The sequence below is a fragment of the Pipistrellus hanaki genome, assembly GCF_964339955.1.
Source record: "Pipistrellus hanaki genome assembly, chromosome: 1".
Lineage (NCBI taxonomy): Eukaryota > Metazoa > Chordata > Mammalia > Chiroptera > Vespertilionidae > Pipistrellus > Pipistrellus hanaki.
This window is the reverse complement of record NC_140503.1, coordinates 1,528,468-1,538,464: the sequence shown is the minus strand read 5'-3', so window position 1 is coordinate 1,538,464 and position 9,997 is coordinate 1,528,468. Positions and strand designations below refer to the sequence as shown.

The 9,997-nt window shown below is 64.5% G+C and overlaps 1 protein-coding gene across 1 annotated transcript; it reads right to left on the bottom strand.

The window, feature by feature from the left end:
• Window positions 1–4,022: 4,022 nt before the first annotated feature.
• ATP5MJ (ATP synthase membrane subunit j) lies at window positions 4,023–9,457 on the bottom strand. The gene is made up of 4 exons (XM_084874072.1): window positions 9,319–9,457; window positions 5,491–5,614; window positions 4,719–4,742; window positions 4,023–4,177 (listed from the first exon to the last, which is right to left on the bottom strand). The coding sequence occupies exons 2-4, from the start codon at window positions 5,612–5,614 to the stop codon at window positions 4,143–4,145; spliced, it is 183 nt and encodes a 60-aa protein (XP_084730198.1). The 5' UTR covers window positions 9,319–9,457; the 3' UTR covers window positions 4,023–4,142.
• Between the last annotated feature and the right edge of the window lie 540 nt (window positions 9,458–9,997).

Sequence of the window (9,997 nt, the reverse complement as noted above, 5' to 3'; positions counted from 1 at the left end):
GCCATCCGTGCGGGGTCTCGGGCCTGGTGCAGCCTTGCGGGAGCTTTGAGCTCGGTGTGGGCCCTGCTGGTGTTCCCAGCGGGAAACTCCCGGAGAGGCGGCTCACACGCCCCCCCAACCCCCACCTCCACCCCTGACCTGTGCCTGGGCCTAGCTCAGCCTGCTCCCTGATGTGGCCTTGGTCCATCCTCCTTTCTAGATCCTAGATCGCTGTGACCCAACCCAGGGAAGGCGTGTGTGTGTGTGTGTGTGTGTGTGTGTGTTCAAGTGCCCGGCTCCTACCCAGGAGCTGAACCGAGGCACCCAGCCTGGGGCCCCCAGCCCGGGGCCAGGGGAAGGGCGGGTGGGTCTTGGGGGTACCGCGGGGAGCGTTCTGAGACCTGGGAGGCAGGGTGAGGCCCCAGGAGGCGGGCCCAGGGCCCCCAGGCTGCTCTGCAGGGGCAGGCCACCTCCACTCAGAGAGGAGACAGGGCCCCGCGCTGAGGGAGCTGCCTGGAGGGGCTGCAGGGGGGAAGGTTCCTGTCTGCCGCAGCCCCAGGCGCCGGACGCACCGGGCCGGTCCTATCGCGGAGCCTGGCAGGCCGGCGGCGACAAAGGCCGCTTTGTTCACCGTGAGGACAAACACTTCCCGGCCACTGACAGGAGCCAGTGTAATGGGTGTAAGTGACTCCCCCGGGGCCGGATCCAGGCCACCCGCTCTCTTCCCGGAGCGAGGCGCCCCCTGGAGGAGCAGGGGCGCTGCTGTCGCTGGCCCCGAGGTCACCCTGAGCCCAGCCCCAGGAGCAGTGGTTCCGGGGTGAGCCCTCAGGGGGCAAGGGCACGGAGCTTCATTGCTTTCTGAGGACCCGTCTCCCTGGAGAGACGCCGAGTCCGGGGTGGCTGTGGGGAGCCTCCCCCGGACCAGGCCGGCCCTGGCCCCCGGCCCCGGGCCCCGCTCACAGCACAGCCTCCGCCGCCCAGACCTGGAGTTTCGGTCAGACTCACCAGCGGACATGCCATGATGAGACCACCGATAAAGGTTAAATAAAACCGCACCCACTCGGGCTCTAGCAGTGAGAGTGGGAACCCGATGGAGTCAGGGCAGTGGGACAGGATCAGAGCCGTAGGGACAGAGAGCGGCTCCCACTCCCTCAGGCCACACCTCTGGGGGCCACACCACTGGTCGCGGGTGGAACCCTGGCCCGGGCAGCTCATCCCAGGCCGGCCATGACCTCCAGCTGCAGGTCCAAGCCGGCCTGTCGATGTCCCCTCAGGTATTCCCACTGGGACAGAGGAGACAGGTGCCCAGGGGAGGAGATAGTGGGCCAAAGGTCATGGCAGCGGGAGCAGAGGGCAGGACAGAGGGGTGGGGGCAGGGAGAAGTGCTGGCAGGGAGGCCAGAGGCCCGGAGGGACGGCGCCCACATCTCAGACCCAGTTCTGGGCTCCAGGGGGTCCCGGGGACCCTCTGTCCTGCCCGGGCTGATGTGAGGGGACTCTCAGAGATCATCCAGAACTGGGGTGCACCCTCCTCCCACCTGCCTGCAGAGCCAGGAACCAGGGGGGTCCCTTGCACAAGATGTGGTGGCTCTGCAGCCCCGTCTGGGGTGGGTCAGCACATACCGGCTCTCCTGCTGGGTGCCTGGGACTGGCCGCTGGTTGGTTCCTAAGCAGGAGGGGAGGGGAGGGAACAGCCTAAAGAAAGTGACCCTCAGGGGAGGGGCCTGCTGGAGGGACAGCCCGGGGAGGGCACGGGGTGTACAGTCCGTGCCAGTGACGTTAATGATCCACCTGACCTCCGTGGGGCGGGAAGGGAGCCAGTCTCCCGGGGAGAGGGTGGAAGGCAGGGCCCCCAGGCCCGGCTCTGGGCTGGATGGGGAGTTGACCTCAGCCCAGGCCTCTGGGCCGGCCGTGACCTCAGCATGGTGGGGGTGGGGCTCCTAGCCTGCTCCCAGCCTTAATCAGGGCCCTCGGGCCTGGCGGGTGGGCGGGAAGGGAAGGGGTGGTGAGTTCAGCCATGGTTTCCTGGAGCAGCTAGAGGGGTTCTGAGGGACCTGCCTGCAGGAGCATCAAGGGCGGATGCAGGCGGCTGCTGGCTTTGCCCGGCTTCCTTTCCTGGAAAGGCAGCTCTTCCAGGAAGTGGGTCTTGAACTTGGTGAGATCAGGACCTCCCGGAAGCACAGGCCCGGAACCCCACTTTGAGAAGAGTTGCTGGCTAGGCTAGGGTTCGAGGAGCAAACCTCGCCCTGGAAGGGGGCCTGTGCTGCGAGCTGACCGCCCCCCCCCCACCCCCTGGCTTCCTTCCTGCAGGTGGGGGAGCTGTCCTGTGGAAAGGGGATCCTGGCAGGGGCGGGGCCTCAGATGGTGGGCAGAGGCCTGCGGGGACGTCCAGAAGCAGAGTGCTCCCTCTTGCAGGGCCGGGCCCCTCTGGCTGCAGCACCCCCAGGGCTGCTCCGCGGGCCCCTCTGCCCAGCGCCAGCACCCAGCAGTCCCCATGTGGGGACTGTCACCCGCAGGAAGCTGTGCCTGTTGGCTCCTAACACACTGGCTCCACCTACAGGCCACCCCAGGCCACGACCGGCTTGTTCCCAAAGCCAGAGGAGCTGGGAAGCGGCCTGTGCAGTGGGAAGAGGGCTCCCTCTCCCAGGCAGGCTGGCCCTGCTGAGCGAAAGGCGGGGCAGGTGGGCGGCATCTGCTGATGACACCCTCCAGCTGCCCTGCTACACATCCCGTGCTGCAGCCAGCACACCAGCCCGCCTCCAGAGGGAACCCTCGATCTCGGCTCAGTCCTCACCGCTCTGCAGTGGGTCCAGGTGCGGGCCACGTGGGTGACGGGCATCTTTAAGGAGACACTGTCACCCGCCCAGATGACACCGCAGGAGCCACAGGCAACAAGGGAGCAGGCGCCCAGCCACACCGCCCTGTGCCTTCCAGGCCCTTCCGTGGGCCTCCTGTCCCTTTCCGGGCGGCTCAGCCTCTGGGAGCCCAGCCTGGGCCCTGCACGTGGCCCGGAGCCCCAGTGTTTGGCTTAGAACCAGCGAGGCGGGCGGTGTTGTGGACAGAAGCCTCTGTGGGTGCCGCTCTCCATAGATCAGTCCTCTTTTTTCCAAGTGGCCCCCCATCAGCACGCCCCACCAGCCGGCAGCGCTGGGCCCCCGGGACTGACACCGGCTGGTCTGAGCACAGCGCCAGGTGAGGGATCCTGTCTTTCTGAACCAGGCGCCAGCTCATCCCCCAGAGGCCGCTCTCTTTCGGGAGAAAATGGGATTCCTGTGGGAACAGAGAAGATCCCCCCATGTTCCTGGGCCTCCAATGCCTTCACGCAGACTCCCGCGGGAGCCCGAGGCAGCCGTGGGCGGAGGCCGATCTGACAGACACGGAGGCACAGGAACCCACAGGACGCCCAGCCACTGGTCGGGCTCCAACTGGCCAGGCCCGGCCGCATGCTGGACGCAGAGGAAAAGCAGGGGGCAGCCAGGGCCAGGCACGGTGTCATCTTGCTCCACAACCAGCCCTAATCTGCCGGAACAGGTTCCCCTGGACCCCCTGTGGCTCCCCGCTCCGGCTGTAGGTGAAAGCTCTCTCTGAGGGCTGTGGCCACCGCTTGGGTGGAGGAAAGGCCATGCCCTGGCCTCACTGAAGGACCCTGACTGTCTTCCGATGGCATTGAGCTTCTAACCCCGCCCACAGTGGCCTGACGGGACCTTCTGTCTAAGCTTAGTGGGAATACGATGCTCCTCCAGACCCGCCCGCCTCACAACGGCGCCAAGTCAGGCGTGCACATCGCCGCCCCGTGTGCGAGCTCACGGGCACTGAGCCCAGACGGGGGCGGCCTGGGCCTGAGCCCACAGCCCATGAGACCGAGATGCTGCACCAATTCCTGGGGCTCCCCAAGGCCGATCGCCCCGGAGAGCGCCTGGCTGCACAGATCCGCGGGGTCGGCCGCCACAGGGGGGGGAGCACGGCGAGCAGGCGTGTGCCCACAGGCATGTTTATTCATGCCAGCAAGGACACGGCTCTTCTAGACCGCACGGCGAGCAGGCGTGTGCCCACAGGTATGTTTATTCATGCCAGCAAGGACACGGCTCTTCTAGACCGCACGGTGCCCCATCTGACAGCCGAGGCGGACGCCGGCCGACGCTCCCCGCTGCACTCGCCCAGCTGCTAGTGGTGGCCGTGAGCAGGCGCGGGACTCGAACCTTCGGAAGAAGCACAACAGACACAGTTAGGAAGAGCAAGCCGAGTGCAGCTACCCTGTCAGCATCGGAAGCGGGGAAGTGTCAGCACGGCCATCGTGTGAGGGTGGTTTCTACGCGGTCGCCCGGGGAGTGAGGGCTGCTGGGCCCACGCGTGCCTGCAGCTCCCTCGGGCGCCAGGATGGAGGGCGGGCCACGTCTCCTCCCCGGGGGCCGGGGCAGCCCTGGGCGAGCAGGGCTCAGATGACAGCGCTTCGCTGTCACTTGGGAAGGAACGTAAGACCCGCCAGTGCCAGGGCCTAAGCTCAGGGGGCTCCCCCGACACCGGCCGGGCGGGGTGCCCAGCAACTGTGGCTCCCCGACCGGGGCCAGCTCCCTGCCTGTCCGCGCTCCCTCCTGCTGCACACGCGTGAGCACCGCCTGAACCTCAGACCGAGAGGCAGACCTCACCTTCCCAAGCCCCCCCCCACCTCCGTCCCCTCAGGCCTGACTCCCTTCCCCTCCGATGGGGCTCGTCCCCACCCACTTAAAGCAGGCACCTTACCTTTCAGAGCTTTGGCTCTTTTATCTGAAAGAAAAGAAAGGAAAAGTGGTCAGCGCTGTACAGAAGCCGGAGCCGGTCCCTGTGGGCCAGCACGGGGCGGGGAGGTCACAGCTGGGCGGAGCGACAGGGGGCGCTCAGGAATGGCGCTCCTCCCTCTCAGCCGACAGGGGGCGCTCAGGAACGGCGCTCAGTCTCACAGTCTCACAGCCGCTCCTGCCTCTCAGCCGACAGGGAGCGCTCAGGAGCGGCATTCGGTCTCACAGCCTCACAGCCTCTCAGCCGCTCTGGCCTCTCAGCCGAGGGGGCTCCGGCGAGGGCGCTTCCGCTTCCACGTGGCAGGCTCCTCACTCCGCCCCCCCCCCCCCCAGCCCTCCTCTGGCAACTGAAAAGCTCCCTCCTGCTTTTCCCTCCGAACCAATCGCTTGTCAATACGTGACCGGGCCACCCTGCCTCCCTGTCAGCGTGGAGACATCTCACACCCTCAGCCAACGGCACAGGAGCATAAACACTGCACACAGGACTCACCCCCCGAGTCTGCATTCCTAAAGCCGAGGCTCTCACCACGCATTCCGAACAGCAGTCCCACCTGGGAAGTCAGTTCCCTGGTAGCCAGGCCTTATTCAAATGTCCCCGAACACCCCTTGGCCGACGTGTGCTCCCCACATTTTAACGGGGCCCAATGGTTAGGTAAGAGCTCCAGCCCCTTCAACGGGCCCGGAGCTCCTCGGAGTGACTCTGCCCGTGCCCCCAGGAGCCCAGCGAGGACACTCACCCGCACTCCGGATCTTGTACACGATGAGGCCCATCAGCCCCATGCCCACCCAGATCTCCTGGTACACCTGCGTGTAGTAGGGCTTCAGGGGGACCCACACGGTTCTGAGGAGGCTCTGGAACATCTGGAAGGAAAGCAGGGATACCTGTTAGCACAGCCACGGCTTAAACAGAACTGGCAGGAGATTCCCACCTGTTCATGACGTCCACCTGCTCCCGACTCTTCAGGGATCCGCTCTGATGCCGGCCCCCCCACGGGCCCCTGCTCCTGGCTCTCTGAGCTTCCCCCGCCCCCCACCGCCTGACCTGGGCCAGAGCGTCCCTCAGTCAGTCACCTCATTCCTCAAGCCTGTGCCATCCCGCAGCGTCAGCAAATGTCCCTCAAGGGCTACCCTCCGCGAAAGTCCTGCCACAATTCACACACCACCTCACAGCTTTACACTGAGAACTGGTGTGTCTGCATCATCACGCTAAGAGCAGTTGGCATTAATACATATATATCGATTTCTGAGAGGAAGGGAGAGGAAAATCACTGATCGGCTGCCTCCTGCACGCCCCACACTGGAGGCCAAGCCTGCAGCCCGGGCCTGCACCCTGACCGGGAACTGAACCGTGACCTCCTGGTTCATAGGTCGGCGCTCCACCACTGAGCCACGCCGGCCGGGCAGGACTGTTGGCATTCAAAGCGGGACAAGAACACGGTCAAGGCACGACCGTTTCCTGGGAGAACGGCACCAGGTGGCGCACAGTGACAGCTGCAACTCACTGCTTCCAGTTCCAGCCGCCCCGAGGTCTGCCCGACAACAGGAAACGGTAAGACGGTAAAGTGTACACGTGGTGGGGGCTCCCCCATGCGCTCAGTAACACGTCCATCACCGCGTGTGCTTTCTCTGTGAGACCTTTGGGCTCCATTCTCAGCTAACTTCAATGACACAACCAAGCACGGCGCTGACTGGGCTGCGATGTGTTCTATGTGCCCGTCTGAAGCCACTGCTAAGGACGAGCCGGCAGCTCAGACAGCTCAATCCGAAGAGCTGCCATGACAACTGACCTCATGAGCTGCTGGATGTGATCGATGAGCCATCCGTCCCTCCACTCACAGCGCACTGCCACGTGCAGGTCTCACAGGACGCTGTGATGATGTTTATGCTTTACTGCAGACTCCCCTTCCATCCCAGTAAGTCTGGTAACAGCCTGCCGGCTCCGGGGGTGGGCGTGCCACCCAGCACACCCAAGGCTGTGGGTCCATTCCGAACGGGGGATGTATAGGAGGTAACGGATTGATGTTTCTCTACCTCCCTCTCCCCCCCAAAAATCACCAAACACCTATCCTCAGGCGAGCTTTGCAGAAACAGCTGGTCTAATGCCTACACTCACTCAAACCACCGTCAGGAGCACAGACGCTGCTTTGTGTCATTGATGCTGCCGCCTCCCCACCTCCGCCTGCCTCTCCCCTCCCCTGGCTGCGCAGAACTGTCCTCCTGTTTTCCCTGGTCTCCGCACGGAAACCTGCACGTGGGCTCCCTATTCACCAGCCAACGTGGGCTGAGCGTGGACTCGGTGGCCAGGTCTGCACCGAGACCCCAGGCCACTGTGCTGCCCGGGGTCAAACCCTGGCCCCCCCAGTTTCCTCATCTGTAAAACGGGGGTGAGAACAGCACCCCCTCAAAGGGTGTGAAGATGAGCTACCCTGAGCCAGGGATTCGAGGGCTTGTTATACCACATACCAGGGCGTGGCGGTACAGCGCCGAGCGCAGCTTTCATTCTAAAGCCAGGGGCCCGGTGCACGAAAGCTGTGTATGGGTCCCTCAGCCTGACCTGCACCCTCTCTAACATGGGAGCCTTCAGGAGATGTCCTTCTGTCCTGCTCCCGTGGTTCTCCGCTCTGTGGACTGCCTACCTGATGCCACCGTAGGCCCTGGTGTCTGCTCCTGTGCACGTAGGCCCGGAGTGGCTGGGGGTCGCCTGGAACTCCGGCTGCTCTGGGCCTGCCCGCGGACCTATAGGCTCAGAGCGGCCGGGATGCAGCCTGCTTGATGGCCACCCTGCCCCAGCTGCTCCACACCTGTGTATGCAAAATAACCCACCACCTTTGTTTGGTTAATGTGCATACGCACGCCTAAATGGCTGGTGGGCATCACAGAGGCATGGTCAATTTGCACATTTCTCTTTAGTGTAGATGTGATGCGTATTTAACAGCTCTCCACCCTTTATCGCTCCCCACTCCCTGCCCTACACGTGATACTCTAGAAAGCAGCCTGTCCTCCGCCAGCCCTGCTTCCGGTTCCCACAAGAACCTGCCCCTCGCTTGCCGCTGGGAGGACGGGCTGTGCCCTCCCCCGGAGCCCTCGCCGGTTCCGTCCTCACACGGCACTGAGCCGCTCCGTCAGAATGAGGTTCCATGAACCCGACAAGCTGACGTGGAAGGTGCCGGAGGGCAGCTTCACCTCCTGCACCCGCAGTGGGTGGGGAGGAAGGTGCCAGGGGCCACAGGGAAGAAATGGAACCCCAGGTCCCATCGGACCAGCTCTGCCTGCTCTGCTTCCGATCTCGTTCAAGTCCCGAAGCTGCCGGTTCAGGAGATCCTTCTGAGAAGCAGGGAGCCCCCTTCCTGCCCCCCAGGTGCTCCCCGTAATCCGAGGAGACAAGGAACCCAGCGGGTGCCTGGTGAGGAGTGAGCACCAGTGAACCACCGGAGCAGCAGCAGAAAGGCTAGGACACCCAGAGGACAGGGAAGCGCCCTGGGCCAGGCCCCTGAGAGGCCAGGAGGGTCTGGAGGGCGCACAGGAGGCAGGGAAGGAGGGACCCGAAGAACCGCTAGTCACCCCGACATTCAGCTCAGGGCTCAGGAGTCCGGCATCGTCTTCTCACCCACAATCACTGCCACCAGGACAGGCCAACACTCCCCCCCGCAACTTTCCTTTAAAAAAAACAAGACACGTCTTCATTATTTCAGAGGAGAGAGAGAGAAACATCAACGACGAGAGAGAATTATGATGGGCGGCAGCATCAATGACACAAAGCAGCGTCTGAAAGTAGAATAGGAAGGACGAGGGCTGTGCTCCTGACGCTCAATCATGGGGCCACACCAGCCAGGCGCCCCAACTTTCCTTTTAACCAAAGTTGCCACAGTTGGCTGGACAGGTGACACGTTCTCAACATTTAATAGTGACCCCACCTGTCCGCCCGCATCCCCAGCTCCGTGTGCGCGTCTCACAGCACCTTCCTTCCCAGGCCCGTCCTTCCCAAAGGCCAGGGGGGGTGTCCGTGTACCCCGCCCCGCAAAGGCTTCGGCGCGTTAGCAGCAGCCGCTCCCTCCCTGCCGTGGCGGCCGGCCCGGGCGCGCAGGCTCAGGTCCGTGCAATCCAAGCGTCGCCCCTGAACCCCGTTTCGGCCCCGTTTCCCTCCCCCACGACAGAGACACAGTGTAGCTCGGAGACACGGTGCGTGGGAAGCTGAGGGGTGCCGGGGAGAACGCGCCACAGGCGGGTTCGGCTCTGAGCCTGGACTCCGGCTCCATCACCGGCCCCCGCGGCCGAGGCGCTCGCCCAAGAGGGAGAGGGGCGGTGGACCCACGCACCCGGACCCCCGAACCCCCTGACCCAGCCTCCAGCTCCGGGGCCGGCGGACCAGATCGCCCCGCGGGGGGACGGAGGGGCCGGGCCGGGCCGCAAGGTCGGCGGGGGTGGCGGCGAGGATCTGGGGAGGGTCCCGCTCGCCGCCGGCTCCTTCCGCGGGCACACCGGCCCCGGGCCGCCGCCGGCCCCCGCCCCGGCCCCCAGGTCGCGGCTGCCCCGCCCCAAGCACCGGGCCGCGGCCCCGCACTCACCTCGCCGCAGGACCAACCGCTCGGGCAGCCCCGACCCGCACAGCCAGCTACTCGGGAAGGTCACTGAACGCGCAGGCGCCGCGCAAGGCCTGCCGGGAAGGCGGAAGGAGCGGCGCCCCGGAGCCAGCGCGCGTCCCAGGCGGCGCCTGCGCACTACAGCGCCCCCAGCGGCCGCGCCGAGGCTGCAGCGCCGGGGAGGAGCGGGTGGGGCGGGGCTGGGGTGTGATAATGAGGTGACGAACGGTGTGGATCAGTCCCGAAGCGGGACTCAGGGCTGAAACCGGAAGGGCCTGGGCAAGAGCGGACGTGCTGATCGACCTGAAAAGGGGACCGGCTAACCTTCTCTGCGGTTTTCTTGCCATTTCTCCTTGAATTGTTAACATGTCTGCCCCGCGTGCATTTATGTATCTGTTCCGTGCATTGAAATCCTACGGCAAGAGCCAGGGCCCCAGACACTGGACCTACAGACACAGCCTTTCAAAAGCCCCCTCCCTGGGCAAGGAGATCAGACCAAGGCTGGAAATCTCAGCAGAAAATGGTAGCAAGTGAAACAAAAAGAAAACCACTTTCCGGATTTGAAAAAGAGCCAAAGAGAAATTGGGTGCGTTTAGCAGCTGAGAGAGTTGAAGACTTAACTGCATTGGAAGCCAGAGGAAACCATTCAGAAACGTAGCGACAA

What these genes read in the sequence shown, in the direction of transcription:
- ATP5MJ (XM_084874072.1), bottom strand. Translation starts at nt 5,614, where the DNA reads ATGTTCCAGAGCCTCCTCAGAACCGTGTGGGTCCCCCTGAAGCCCTAC. An exon ending in GTACAAGATCCGGAGTGCGG is followed by an intron (nt 4,743 to 5,490) that starts GTGAGTGTCCTC and finishes CTTTTCTTTCAG; the next exon opens with ATAAAAGAGCCAAAGCTCTG. An exon ending in AAGAGCCAAAGCTCTGAAAG is followed by an intron (nt 4,178 to 4,718) that starts GTAAGGTGCCTG and finishes CTTCTTCCGAAG; the next exon opens with GTTCGAGTCCCGCGCCTGCT.